Source organism: Alosa sapidissima, chromosome 13, assembly GCF_018492685.1.
Source record: "Alosa sapidissima isolate fAloSap1 chromosome 13, fAloSap1.pri, whole genome shotgun sequence".
Lineage (NCBI taxonomy): Eukaryota > Metazoa > Chordata > Actinopteri > Clupeiformes > Clupeidae > Alosa > Alosa sapidissima.
In genome coordinates, this window is record NC_055969.1 from 29,223,925 (window position 1) to 29,238,924 (window position 15,000).

The following is a 15,000-nucleotide window of genomic DNA, read 5'->3' on the forward strand; positions in this document are numbered from 1 at the left end:
CCCCCCCCCCCGTGAGCGCTGCTGCACTCTAATTGTGTTCCACCTCTGAGAAAGTCTGCAGGCCTCTGCAGGACAATTGATTTGATTAGGCGACTAGAAGTGGTGGGCCGATCGATCGGCTCCGAGCTTTTGGCTGAGCTCGCCTTCCTTTTTTTTTTTTTGTAACCACCCCCCCCCCCCATTACACTCCCGACAATGATGGAATTCCACTTCCGGAAACACGATCTGGAAAGCAGGCCTTCCCGCTCTCTAACTCCCTGTTCTGCAACACATCACTGCCACTGTCCAGCTTTTTTTCATAGCAGGCTTAACTAAATCCGTCTTAATTCCGAGTCGTATGTGTATCCGTCCGCTGCTGGCTTGGCCTGGTGCACGGGGAGGCCATGGATATATTTGAGCTCTCGGAACCCTGGCCTTTGAACCCGCCGTGTCCTCGGCTCCAAATTACAAGCCGGGGATGCTGGTGGCGGTTGCTTTGATTGGATCTTGGCTTGCGGAGGGTTTAGCGTCTCTCCGCGCTACAGGCTTGCGGAGGGTTTAGCGTCTCTCTGTGTTACAGGCTGCTCTCGCGCACACACACACACACACGCGGCCCACAACAGAGAGGCGTCGCCCGGCAGGCCCCTCTTTCGGAGTGACGGGGCACGGCGCCCACAAACCAGTCTTTTTCCGCAAGTAGTCGCCGTTCGGAGAAACACAACCCAAAACCTCATTCCTGCCTCGAGCCAATCACAACAGGCGGCCCCTGGCGTGGAGTTGTGCTCGAGAGTGGACGGGCGTTGTCACAGTAGATTGAGTTACGGCTCTGCGCAGACTTGTGGTGGTGATGTCCAGGGCTGGGGCCAACACCAGAACGAAGGTTGGAGCGTGTGATAAAGAACAGGACCCCTGAGCCTGTTAACACGATTAAAGACGTCATTTTTATGACCCGGCTCCTCGAGCTAATATTAAACCTCTTGGCAGGTTGTTAAGTACAAACTGAGCCCAGTGTGTATGGTGTGGCTTGGCACATTCCAGTGGCAGCAGTGTGTGTTTTTTATTTTTCCTGCAAATGCTGTTCCACTGAAAAGCTCCAATTCACAAAGCTGTGACTAAGCTCCACAGAGCTAAATGTGCTTACTCTTCAGAAGGGGCATTCCCATTCAAAAGGGGGCTGATGTGGAGGTTACAAATTCTCCTTTCAACCAGACAGAAGCACATGTGATGGCCCTAATTTTATCAACCGATCTCTAGCCTCAGTCAACTCATTAAGTGTATCAGATGCTCAATATTTGCTGATTCAATTTCACTTCTATTTTGGATTCTATTTATATAGCGCCAATAATGACAAGCATTGTTATTGGAAATGAGTTCGCTCACCCCTGGCCTTGCAGCACTTATAAAAGCATCAGTTGTGTTCCCCCCCCCCCCCCCGTAATACTGCCGACCTTGGGGATCAAAATGTCATTGGCAATTCCAGCATTGGAGGTCAGGGGTCGGGGGGAGCGTGAGGTCACTGAGGTCAGACTCACCCGTCGGCGCAGGCGGTCGCGCTCCTCGCGGATGGCGCTCATGGTGGCCTTGGTGCGGTTGAGTTCCTCCTCCTTGCTGCAGAGCATGGTGGTCAGGCTCTCGTTCTCCTCCCGCAGGCCGGCCAGCTCCTTCTCCCAGCGCGCCCGCTCCTCCGACAGGCTCGGGTAGAAGTCCCGGCCCAGCGCGCCCTCAATCTCCTCCACCGTCTGCGTGCACACACACACACACACACACACACACAGAACACAGAATAGATTATCCAGTCCACATAACACAACCAAACACAATTCTATACACAGATTATAAAAACAACTTCAAGAGTCCTGTACACTTTACTATATATTAAAAAGTAAAGCAAATATACAGCCAGAACAAACTGATTTACTCTCTCACTCTCTGACATACACACACACACACACAAATTCTTACAAATACACACATACGTGTACAGTATATACAATTAGTGAATCCACCCAGAGCATTTTATAACATTTCTGTGTAACTTGGTCAGATATCTGCTGTTAGCTTTGGGCGACAACATCTGTTTTTTTTTTTTTTATCCCTGGATTCAAGTTAACCTCTCACACAGTTCTCTAGTGTGCTCGCGAGTGTGTATGAGTGCGTGTGTGTGTGTGTGTGTGTGTGCACGCATGGAAAGCTTGGCTGTGTCTCTGGGCTTCCTGTCAGGCCTGTCTCTCCTGACGGGAACCCTGAGGAGAGCCATGCTGCCACCGCTCGGGGCCTCTCTGCTGTTTCAACACTACCACCTGCTACACCCTCACCCCATCCACTCATCTCTATCTCCCTCCCTCTCTCTCTTCTCCTCCCGTTCCCTGTCTCACTCGCAGCACACTTTCCATATCTATTAAGTCTCAGCACACACACACACACACACACACACACACTCTCTCTCGTCCTCTCTTTTCTCTTTCTCTCAGCACGCACTAAAACTCCCTAATGTTTTTCTCCCTCATCGTGATCTCCATAGCAGTTAATTTTCTCTGACTCTCTCTCTCTCCTCCTATCTCCTTATATCTTTCTCTCTTTCTCCCCCATATCCTCATCTCTCTCTCTCTCTCTCTCTTTCTCCCACTCCATCCTCATCTCTCTCTCTCTCTCTCTCTTTCTCCCCCATATCCTCATCTCTCTCTCTCTTTCTCCCACTCCATCCTCATCTCTCTCTCTCTCTCTCTCTTTCTCCCACTCCATCCACATCTCTCTCTTTTTTCCACATCCATCTCTGTCTGCTCTCCATCAGTAGAGAGCCTGAGAGTAGAGTGGCTCCCCAAAGCCCTTCACTGACTCCCCGTCTGGCAGCTCTCTCTCCATCCCTCTCTCTCTCCCTCCCTCCCTCCCTCTCTCTCTCTCTCTCTCTCTCTGAGCCATTTGCCCTCTAATTGAAGCGATGATTATCTGGCTGGGCTGAATGGGTCTGGCATCGCAGGCGGCATCTCAATCGGGCGGCTCCATCAGCACCGGGAACGACACCTCTGGGCCGCTGGAGCACCTTCCGATTGCTCAGCCGGGACACAGACCCCCGCATGAGGACTCACTGCTGGCCGCTTTAATGATGGACACAACTGTTTAAGACCCACGGCTGTCTGATGTTGAATGATCTGAAATGTTTTTTTCAATATAGGAGCATAGACTGGGTTTGACTGCAATTTCCCCATCTGCATGTATTTCAATCAGGCAAAATGGTTTAAAAATAGACAGCTCCGCATTTTCCTTTCTGGGGGCCTCCCGCTGCATTTGACCTTAGGGACGTCTCTCTCTCTCTCTCTCATTTTCTCGTTCTCTCTCTCGGATGGTGAGGGTGGGCAGTCCTGCCGGTACCCTCATCTCGGAGGCTAATGGGATTAGGATTAGCCGCCCGGCGGACAGATGATGCCGCTAACAAAGCCGGCCCGATTTCAGATGGAGGGGGGAAAGCGGCTGATTTGGCTCGCCCCCCCCCCCCCCCCCAACCCCCCAGAGGAACAGCACAGCGCTTTGCCGCTCGCAAAAAGCAATTACAGACCCCTGTCCCTGAAAGACAGGGCGACATCAGAAAGACGTGGCAGCGGGCCAGAGGGGCGTGAGCTGGGTCCATCCTCAACGCATTCCCACTTTGGATCACTCTTGATGTGTTAAATGGAGTCCATCCTCAACGCATTCCCACTTTGGATCACTCTTGATGTGTTAAATGGAGTCCATCCTCAACGCATTCCCACTTTGGATGACTCTTGATGTGTTAAATGGAGTCCATCCTCAACGCATTCCCACTTTGGATCACTCTTGATGTGTTAAATGGAGTCCATCCTCAACGCATTCCCACTTTGGATGACTCTTGAATGGTTAAATGGAGTGGGTGGCTTAAATGGAAGCGTAACAGGGTATTGCAAATTAATGACTGTTTTCTTTCAATGGTTTAATTAATGAGTCACTAATATGAAAGGGTTGGTGACTTGTGTCTCGATAGGTGAGTCAGACGTTTTGTTGGCTGGCTGAGATATTACCTCCATATTGATCCCCGAAAGCCAATTAAATAACTGAGGAGATGGACAGAAGGAGAACAGGGGGGGGGGCAGAGGTCTTACTAATCTCATTCTGAGAAGGAAAAGCTCTTTTTTCCCCATCATTCAGCCAATATGAGACAATTACAAGAGTTAAGAAGAGGCGTGTGTGTGTGTGTGTGTGTGTGTGTGTGTGTGTGTGTGTGTGTGTGTGTGTGTGTGTGTGTGTGTGTGTGTGTGTGTGTGTGTGTGTGCTCTCTCTCTCTCTGCTTATCTCTCCTCTGGGGAATGGACATCACAGCCCACACACACCTCTCCATCCCTGTCCTGTGTGATTTGGTGTCTTCTTGAGCTCAAAGCCATTCAACGTTCAACGACACAAAACATGTCTGAGCTGATTGTCTCTTACTGGAGACTCTCCTCATCCTAAAACAGCTCTGTAGGTTCGTGTATCAGCCCGACGACACATATGCGTCAAAGTGTCCTCTTCTCATCCAGATGGACACCCAGTGGACCCCACCTGTCCCATGGACACACACAGAGAGAGAGAGAGAGAGAGAGAGAGAGAGAGAGAGAGAGAGTGGCGGTTCACCTTGATGGCCAGGTCGCAGTGCTCACTGGCGGTGGTCAGCTGCTCGATGTGGCGGTCCACCTCGGCCACGGACAGGCTGCAGGTGCTCTTCTTGCGGCCGCACACCACGCTCTCCAGCCCCAGCAGCACCCGCTGCAGCTCCGAGTTCAGGTCACTGCACGCGTCTGAGAAGGGATGGGGACGGAGCATTAACACAGGAGCTTCTCATTTCAGTGACAGGCAAAGTACAACGTCTAAAGTCTAACGAAAGCTAATCTAATCACTGGACAAAATCAACTTGTTCATTGAACACCATGGGCAAGACCCTACGTGTAAACATGAGTCTGGTCAATGCTCCCACGTGCCACATGATGCCTATTATAGGTCAGGTGTGAGACACTTTGACAGACTTTGCACTTTGCCCGTTATTTAAATTAGGGCCCAGAGACGCATAAAGTTATTTGTAAACAGAAAAACACCACCAACTAAAACACGGAAAAATGTCTACTATGCAGGTGTGTGAGGAGGGACACAGGCCATTTGTCAAAGCCAAAAACACTCCCCAACACAAAGTCTCTATTATGGATAGTTTCCTGTTTCCAAAGGGCTTTATATCTGTCTATAGTAATGGGCCAAATGTGATGTACTGTACTAACTGAGATGCATGCTTGTAACAGGAGCGTGAAGTTATAAACCTGCTGCCCAGAAGGAGATACTGGCATAAACTCTTTTCATCAGATAACTATCTCTCAGGCGCGTGCCGCCTTCCAGACCCAAAAACGCTTGCTCTCGCTGATAGCATCTGGTCCCACAATTCTGCCAAAGCCAACGCGACAGCTGATTTTGATTTCCAACCAAAACCCGAAAAAAGGGGGAGAAAGAGAGCCAGGACCATTATTCCCCGCACTTTGAATTAAAATGCAAATTCACGGAGGCACATCTGTGCAGGCGAGTCGATTGACAATTGTTTCAACTGCCTGGGACAAATAAAACTGTGTTTTGCCCACAATGCAACTGCAATTATGACCATGGGGCCTGATCTGCTGATTGATGCATGCAATTATGACCATGGGGCCTGATCTGCTGATTGATGCACAAAGGGCTGGAGGGTGGGGTGTGGGGTGGGGGGGGGTTGTCGGGTGTGCAACAATGTTCGCTTCCGACGGCTACCCCTTTTGTAGCACTTCGCTTCGGAGGGATAGAGAGCTCGATTGCGCGGGTGAGACAAAAGAGCTACAGTACGTGTGATTGAAAAAGATTTTCTCTTTCTGCCTGGCCCTGGCTCTCTAGAGGACGCCGATAATGAACAGTGGAGCGATAAGCCTCTTTTGGTTCTCCGTTTGAAAAGAGATTGCGGAGCTCTTCTCCTCCTCTCTCTCTCTCTCTCTCCGTCTCTCTCCGTCTCTCTCCGAGCGGCGAAGACGACACCTGTATAAATAGCGTGAGGGGGGGAGAGGGGCAGTCGTGAGGAAAACAAAAACCAAATCAATTTTCCATTGAGCGACTCCATGGATGAATGCAAAGCGCGCACACACACACACACACACACACACACACACACACACACACACACACACATACACACAAACAGACATAAAATCTCACACAAGCATCAGGCATACATTCAGACACCACTCTCAAACACACGTGGTCTATCATTAGAGTTCGACAGAGCGCAGGTCGAATCGTGTAAATTGTCTTCTGGATAGCATTTAACCACTGCTCTGGCTTTATGATGGCCACCATGCATCATTCCCCTCTGTGAGACACTCACACACACACACACACACACACACACACACACACACACACACACACACACACACACACACACACACACACACACACACACAGAAAACACTTCAAAGCGCAAATGCCTTCCAAAGGAACACAACAGCAGATGGAGTGACTCTGCAGCAGCAGCAGTAGGGTTTCAGAACTGGGCGCATTCGCAAACATTTGAGAAGGAGGCTAAGGTGACATTCAGGATTCTGTGACGAGACTAATTACCTCCACCAAGGAGATAATGATTTTGGTGCAGCTTGTTTGTTTGTCTGTTTGCCTGTGTGCAAGATTGCGCGAAACCTACCTTTTCATAAATCTCGGCTGCAAGGCGGAGGATTGGACAAGGAATATCCCATTACATTTTGAAGCGGATCTAATTATGGGATACATTCACCAATTTATTTTCACTTCACCACCATTGTGTGATATGGCAATTGACCTTGGCGGATGCCTACGCTCTCCAAGTGCCCTTGTAGTTAATACGGACAAACGGAAAAAACAAAAAAACATTTCCTTTCACAGTATTGGAGCTTGTGATGTGGGACATGGGCCTAGAATAGGTGTGGAGAGCTCACCCATGTCAGCGGTGACTAGCGTGGACTGGTTCTCAGGCAGTGAGATGGACGCCTGCTCCTGGTCAGGGTCCTCGTTGGCTTCCTGCTGGCTGTGGCTGAGTTCCGAGCGCAACTCCGAATACTCATCCTCCTCCCTGCATAGAGGTCAAAGATCACAATCATAGGTCAAGGGTTTACAAGAAATCTAGGCATCATATCCAGAAACCAGTCTAAATCCACAGGGCAGCTCTGTGTCCACCTCAAGGCAAGCAGTTCAGCACAGTCAGAGCTAAAATCAATGTAACATTATCTAACACCCGTCTACAGACTTAAATAAGCGCTTATATTTTTATCCAGGATTAGCAACACCCAGATCTGTGCTCGGGGGTAGGCGTCGCGGGTGGAAATCTATATCTCTGTCTGGACAATGCCTGCTCTGGGGCTCTTCAATTGAATAAGGCCAGTGTTTCACATGGAGAGATGACTCATATCAAAGACACTCGATAATAACACCGTAAAAAACCTAATTAGAGGTGAGCCGGTGAATGCGGGATACCGCACACATCATTTACCCGTCCAGTCCGGTGTGCACTTTCGTTTGAGCTATGCGTGTCATGTAGGGGTGAGCCTGCACACCTTCTGACCGCTCCTCATGTGTGTGTGTCATACATCTGAGTCCATTTTAATTAAACTGCTTTGTGTGTGAATGGTTATTAGTTTGGCTAATGAAATAAATGCCATCTTCACTGGGTGAACAGGTACTGCCAGGTCTGGTTTGTGTGTTTTTTTTCTGCTAGGCTATACGATACCCATTTATGAATGCGCATAATGAACATTGACTGAGCGGTTAAATGGTTTGACATTTAAGAGGCACAGCAAATAGGCAATTTAGCCAGTCATTTGTAAGGCTGTCATCTGTAGGGATGTTGGGCCTGGTTGAGGTGTATGTTGATGTCTCAATATAACGATATTCTGCAAGAGTTAAGCCTCGATACTGTATCACAAAGATGTGTGCATTGCAAATCTTAAACACTTCAAGAGCCAGCTGCAACAAACGAGACAAAAATGTAGGTGTTCTGACCTAGTTCCCAAAGCTGATAATTAAAGAGTTGTTAGACACAGGAGTTACATGAACAGGTGAAGGTGGCTGAGTTCGCCCTGTAGCTTTTAGTGTGCTGCTCCTGACAGAGATAGGTAGGCCCCGCTGTGCACCTGTCAAAACACGGGGCTACCTGCTGCAGCGGCCACTCACTCCAGCTTAACGTCACGCTCGTGTCGGACACTCTCCTTGGGCCGAGGCAGCAGGGAAAGAGTGAGACGTCAGCGAGAGGAGAGGAGCGAGTTGGAGGAGTAAATAAACAAGCAGAGGGCATGGGGGGTTCCTCTAGGGAGCTACAGTACAGGCAGCTCCTTCAACATGGCCAAGAGCACGAGCAAAAAGCCCCACCACTGCTGGTGATACGATGCTGTTTTGGGGTTCAGACTCTGGGCTCTGTGAAGCGCCAGGAAACTATTCAGATTAGTTTAGCATAATATAAATAAAACTGAACTGAATTGAATAGTTTTCTTTGTTTATTTCTGCTGGCTGAAGTGTACACCTAATTTAAGGCCACTGATCAATGATAAAAAACATTATTTCCGACATAAGTCTGTAATTTGGGGCAGCCGTGGCCTACTGGTTAGCGCTTCGGACTTGTAACTGGAGGGTTCCCTGTTCGAACCCCGACCAGTAGGAACGGCTGAAGTGTCCTTGAGCAAGGCACCTAACCCCTCACTGCTCCCCGAGCGCCGCTGTTGTTGCAGGCTTACTGCGCCGGGATTAGTGTGTGCTTCACGGTTAAATGGTTTGACTGTTAAATGGTTTGACTCACTGTGTGTTCACTGTGCTGAGTGTGTTTCACTAATTCACGGATTGGGATAAATGCAGAGACCAAATTTCCCTCACGGGATCAAAAGAGTATATATACTTATACTTGTACTTACTTAAATATTATGGCATGTGATATGCTTGGTCTTCTCTGGGCCGTGTGCGATACTGTAATTGGCCATGTTAAGAGTACAGCTGCACAATAATACAGAACGCACATTGATACATATTACAATCAGATGGATAATGAGCTGAAGAAATGTGGTGCACTCCGAGGGAAAGAACTCTGAAAATACTCTACAATTGAACACAGCGGCATAATACCAAACTTTCAAGTGGTGGCCATGCTTGACTGGATGGTAATTAAGGTTTGGAGTCCTCTGAGAGCTCGGCTTTCTGCGTCTTTAAATGCGATTACAGCCACTTCTGCCTCACCTGCGGTACCAACCTCTTTAGCAGGCAAAGCCTGCACCTTCAAACGGCCACACATACACACACACGCCCACATGCATACATAAATGTGCACACACACATACTGTATGCACACGCACAATTACAAATAGAGAGAGAACGCTCAGAGAAAGACATGAAAAGACAAACAAAGAGGAGGAGAGAGAGAAAGCTGGGGGAGCAGAGATGAGGAGGGGAGGAGGGGAAGAGAATTGAGAGAGAAGAAAGAGAATGGAGAGAAGTAAATTAGGGAGAGAAAGAAAGAGAGGGAGAGAGAGAGAGAGAGAGAGAAAGAAAAAAACAGACAGACTGAATGTGCACTTCTTTAGCATGCAGAGCTCAGAGTTGCCCTCATTCCTGCAGTGACGTTTTAATTTTCTCTGCCGCGGACGAGCCAGCGCAGCCTCTGAGGATGGGGTCAGAGCAGGCAGATAACGCTCAGGTACGTGTGTGTGCACACCGCAGGGAAGACAAGCAGAATGAGCTCTCTATCTCTTTTTTCCCTTTCTCTCTCTCTCTCTCTCTCTCTCTCTCTCTCTCTCTCTCTCTCTCGGCCAGTCAATTACATTCAGTGTAAAGTGCCTTCATTGGCGTGACTGTTCACATTTAATGTTACCCAAGCATGGATTAACAACACAATAATGCTAATGACAAAATAGCAGTAAAGTGGTACAATGAGAGCACTGACAAAATTAATTTTCTCTCTGGTTGTCTCTTTCTATCCTCCCTCTCTCTCTCTGCCTCTCTCTTTATCTCTCTATCTAGACATCCAGGCTGTCTCCAGCCTGAGGGTGAATCCTGGTAGAAGCCTCCCAGAGAGCTCACCCGAGCGCTGGGTGTCTGGAAATCAAGCCTCCACCTCCACCTCCATCACACTAATCCTGCTGACCTGAGCTACTCTTCCACCCTTTAGCTATGAAGGTGTACTTTTGTTTGTGTGTGTTTATACAAGAGTATTTCTATGTGTGTTTGAAGTCAGACCTGATGGTGGTGCCGAGGACAAGGTCGATCTTCTTGTTTACCTCAGTGATTATGTGTGTGCGTGTGTGCGTGTGTGTGTGTGTCTGTTCGTGTGTGTGTGAGCAAACAACAGAAGGTATTTACAGTAAAGACCTACAGGTCAATGGAGAGTGTAATCTAGTGCAATCTTGGGTGTGTTCCAGTTTACAAACATAATGCTGGTACACTAGAACTGAATCATCCTGCTGTTGAACTCAGCTACTATAAGCGTGTGAGTGTCTGTGTGTGTGTGTGTGTGAGTGTGTGTGTGTGTGTGTGTGTGTTGTGTGTGTGTGTGTGTGTTGTGTGTGTCTGTGTGTGTGTGTGTGTGTGTATGTGTGTGTGTGTGTGTGTGTGTGTGTGTGTGTGAGTGTGTGTAGGCTGTATACTGACCGTATGGTGCTGCCCTGGAGCAGGTCTATCTTCTTATTGAGCTCGGCAATGATACTGTGCAGCTCTGTGATTCGCTCCTCGTAACGTAGGGTCGTCCGCTCCTGCATGTCCTCATGCTCACGCATCAGGTGAGACTGCTCACACTGCACGCTCACACACACACACACACACACACACACACGTACACAAACACACACACGTACACGCACACACACACACATACACAAACACACACACACATACATACACACACACACACACACACACACACACACACACACACACACCATCATTATCAGAGAACTTCAGGTGAGACAAACAAACAACAACCTAGACACATACCACATGCATCTGCTCCTGTGGAATCCACACAAATAAACATATATACACACAATACTATACACATATTACACATACTAGGATTTTCATTTCCTATTCCAGGGAAATAATGTTACAATATATTTCCAAATATCATTTGGCAGGAATCATGTATTAGAAATGCTGGCACAAATAGGATAGGGTTTGGGATATTGCAAAGCACACACACACACACACACACCCACATATAATATGCATACAGACAGGCAATCTAATCTGATGCAGGCTGATGATTGCATTAGTAATAGTGAGATTTGCTTCTAGCATGCGGAGAAGTGAAATTCACTGTGGCTCAATCAGATTCAGTATAAATCAAGCGGTGTTGAGGTCTAGCTCCCCACACATCAGCTTTTTCATTCCCTATAAATCAGGCACACAAGATTGGCTGAGCAGTCTACAACTACCTTTGAAAATGTTTAAAAAACCAATAACAGATGATCCACTGTTTTTTTATAATCATGGAGGATGAAGTTGAATCACACACAGAGAGAGCCTTTGTATGTATAGCACTTTCTCATAACCTTGTCTGGGAGGCGAACTCCCAAAGTAACAACAACAGTTATTGTCTATTGTCTATGGTTGTTTGTGTGTGCATGGCATGCATGTGTGTGTGTGTGTGTATATGTGGTAGTCATGAGGTGATTCCAAGTCTGGTTATGTAATTGCTGCTGGGATATGTGTCTTCTCCGCCGAGTCTGGTGAGACGTGGATGCCAACTCCATTACCCCAGATCTCGTCAGGAGCTGCTTTGACACTACTGCTAGCCTTTCAGATGACCTGCTCCCTGCTTGGCAGAAATGTCACCATTGCTCATGGGTGGCAAGAAGAAAGGGACCAAGACAGGAAAAAGGGGGTAAGAAGAACTAAAGGATGACATCAGAGAGCAGCCCATCACCAGTTACTCAGAGCTGTTCTGAGAACATGACGATAAGGGCTAAAAAGGTTCCTGCTCCCATGACAGAACCCCAATGGATTCTACGTCGAAATAGTCAAACGATCGTCTTCATATAAATATCCAGCTTGAAAGACAACACCCAAGGGTGATAGGTAGGTTAATGTTGTTGGTCTAAGAATGTAAACCAGGAAGGTGTTGTCCAGTCTGGCCATGATGTCTAGACATGGTGATTCTATGCCCGGTCATTCTCCCAGAAGCCCAATGCATCATCGTTAAGAGCAGGGGGATTGGCTTTCTCCTCGACTCTCGGCGAGGTAACTGCAGAGCACTGGGGGGAAGAGGAGGGAGAGAGGGGAGGAAGAGAGGGGGAGGAAGAGGGAGAGGGAGCCAGGCTTCCTGGAATGACCTTAGCAGATCGGTATGTGTTCCCTGGGCCCAAGCTGAATCACTCTGTATGTGACAACTCTGAAGAGTGGTTCACCCGGGGCATGTTGCAAAAAGAAAGTGAGAGAAAGAGATGGAGAGAGAGAGAAAGAGAGAGAGAGAGTGCACAAAGCAAAAGGCATTCAAGGAGAATGCAGGGCAATTCTCCAGTGGCAGCCATAGCTGACAGAACAATGTGCTGCATGCACATACAGTAACCTTTCCCACCACTGGGCACACAAGAGATAACATCTCGACACGTCTCGTATTGGACATCAGTACACTGCTTTGACTTGGCAAAAGGTCTAACACACTCCACTGACAAAAACAACAGTCCAGCCTCGGAGAGGACACACGGAGAGCATTCTTGAATTTTCCCTAGGGATCAATAAAGTATATCTATCTATCAATTCAATTCAATTCAATTCAAGAATGCTTTATTGGCATGACAAGCTCACTTACATTGCCAAAGCAATTATACAATAAATCTTAACACATACATGTCAGTAGATTTTCATAAGAATAAAATAAATAGGTAAAAGTAAAATAAAATGCAGTGTATGATGCAGTGTGTGTGTGTGTGTGTGTGTGTGTGTCTGTGCGTGTGTGTGTTTATTTGTCGATATAGGTCACTCATTGTCCCTCAGATTGTGGCATGTTGATACATACTAGGCAGCAAGATATGCTTTATCTCCTTCTCCTAATAGTATCTTTAATTTTGATATGTCATTATGTTCATTCAAATTAGGAATTTCTGAGTTAAATTTGTTGAAGAAAAGGTTTCTTGATCGAAGGGTGTACATTGTAGGAGGAAGTGCATCTCTGTCTCGACCTCACCTGTCATGCAGTAACCACATATTCTGTGTTCTTTTGGTTGCCATGATTTTCTGAGTCTTCCTTTATCGATTTCCAATTTGTGGTCACTTAGCCTGTACAGGGTCAGTCTCTGTTTTCTATCTCTGACAGTATTAAGATATTCTGCTAATTTATATTCTCGGTTTAGGGCCAGATAGCATTGTAATCTGCTTTGATTTTTAGTTTCTTCTTTCCAATATTCCAAATAGGATTCTATCTATAGGATCTATCTATCTATCTATCTATCTATCTATCTATCTATCTATCTATCAGAGGGCAAGCGTGTGCATCATTGATTGGTAAGCGAGCGAATCAAAGAGGGGCACTCCCACAAAAAAAAGGCTGTGACCTCTCCGAGGCTGTTGTGGATATTCGAGATCGCTTGCTAGCTCGAGCCAAGAACACGAGAGGGGAGGAGAAGGAATTTAATTAAAGTCAGTGATCTTGGGGAGCTGCTGTCGTCGCGGCGATGTGGGAGCGATTGTTCCTGCGCAGCCCGTGCCCCCGTTTTTCGATACCGGCACTGATGTGGATGTCTGGGATAGGGGCCGGCGGATGACAAAGGAGCTTTGTTTTGGCTCAAGCGCTGTGGTCAGCGAGGGGAGTGAGCCAGGTCCTTGAGTGAGTCTGGGTGCTGGTGAATAAGGTCTGTAACCCAACATGAACCTCTTGTGGTGCACAAAAGTAGTCACACAAAAGAACCCAAGTCTCCCACGCACTCCAGGTCCAGTACCTCTTAACGGCGAGAGGTTAAAGGGTTCAGGGGTCAGGAATGCCCCACCCCCCCCACCCAAACCCTACACCACCCCCATCTCCAAAAACAAACAAGTCTGTGTGGGGAGATCAGAGGTTACGGCCAGGCATGTGCCTACGGCTGACACAGCTAATAGAGACACAATGAGTCCCCTTACTATCTTCAAGAGCCCTTAGGGCATGAAAGAACAACAAGCCCTAGCAGAACTATCAAGTCATCAGTAGGAGAGCTCATAAAAGGGACTGTTCCAGAAGCTTCTGTGAAGCCCTGAGAAATGATTATAACTGGCCATTAGCACATGCCATGTTCACATGGCTAGCTTCCCTAGCCTAACACTCTGTGACCATGAAGCTTTGCTACTACTGGTGCTCAGTGTTTCGACTGCTCCACAGCAATGTAATTGATTGCAGTCTATGAAAACTTGCCTCAGGGGAATGTGAGAGGCCCGTGTCATGCTTATGGGAGTAGGGGGATGGTGGTGCTTGGGGGCTGTGGTTCTTGACTTTCACACAATGCCTCCATCACAAAAAAAAAAAAATTGCTCACAGGGTTCTCCTTGAGCTCGAATCCTTTGAGGAATGCGTCTTTAAATGGAACTTAGGCAATTAAAACTGTTTCCAGCGTCACACATCACTCAGAGTGAGGCCTGAGCTGTGACAAGCTGTGACACGGCTGGATTTATTGGTGTTCCAGTCGACCTTCAGCCTTGTGAGAGAGTTCAGAGGTTGGCGTCACTCCGCATTTGATAGTTCGGATTTTTTTTATAGACTGTGTCAATGTGGGTGGGATAGCTCCACAAGATGGGGCTTCAGTCACAAATATGGGGGATTAGTGACCGAATCAGCAAATCATTGTTCAGAATCCTGAAACTGAGAGCCACCCAGAGCCTCCACTACCCACGAGGAGGGATGTGTGCGGCAGTGACAGGGAGAGGGAAGATTTTTGGTGTTTCGTCATTCGTTTCTAAGAAGCGAGGACATGTTTCAGAGTTTTGGGATGACATGTTTGGGAGTTTTTGGGATGAATACTTGCACCATGGCAACCACGGTAGAGATCCAAGCACAGCTTG

General features: G+C 47.7%; 1 protein-coding gene across 1 annotated transcript in view; it reads right to left on the minus strand.

Moving 5' to 3' along the window:
- The window catches only part of mcc (MCC regulator of WNT signaling pathway), a 133,468-nt gene that overhangs the window by 85,847 nt on the left and 32,621 nt on the right, over nt 1-15,000 (minus strand). The window contains exons 5-8 of the mRNA XM_042059983.1: nt 10,627-10,769; nt 6,939-7,072; nt 4,600-4,763; nt 1,512-1,718 (exon numbers count right to left, since the gene is read on the minus strand). Coding sequence (XP_041915917.1) covers nt 1,512-1,718; nt 4,600-4,763; nt 6,939-7,072; nt 10,627-10,769 — 648 coding nt within the window. The remainder of the gene's footprint in view (nt 1-1,511; nt 1,719-4,599; nt 4,764-6,938; nt 7,073-10,626; nt 10,770-15,000) is intronic.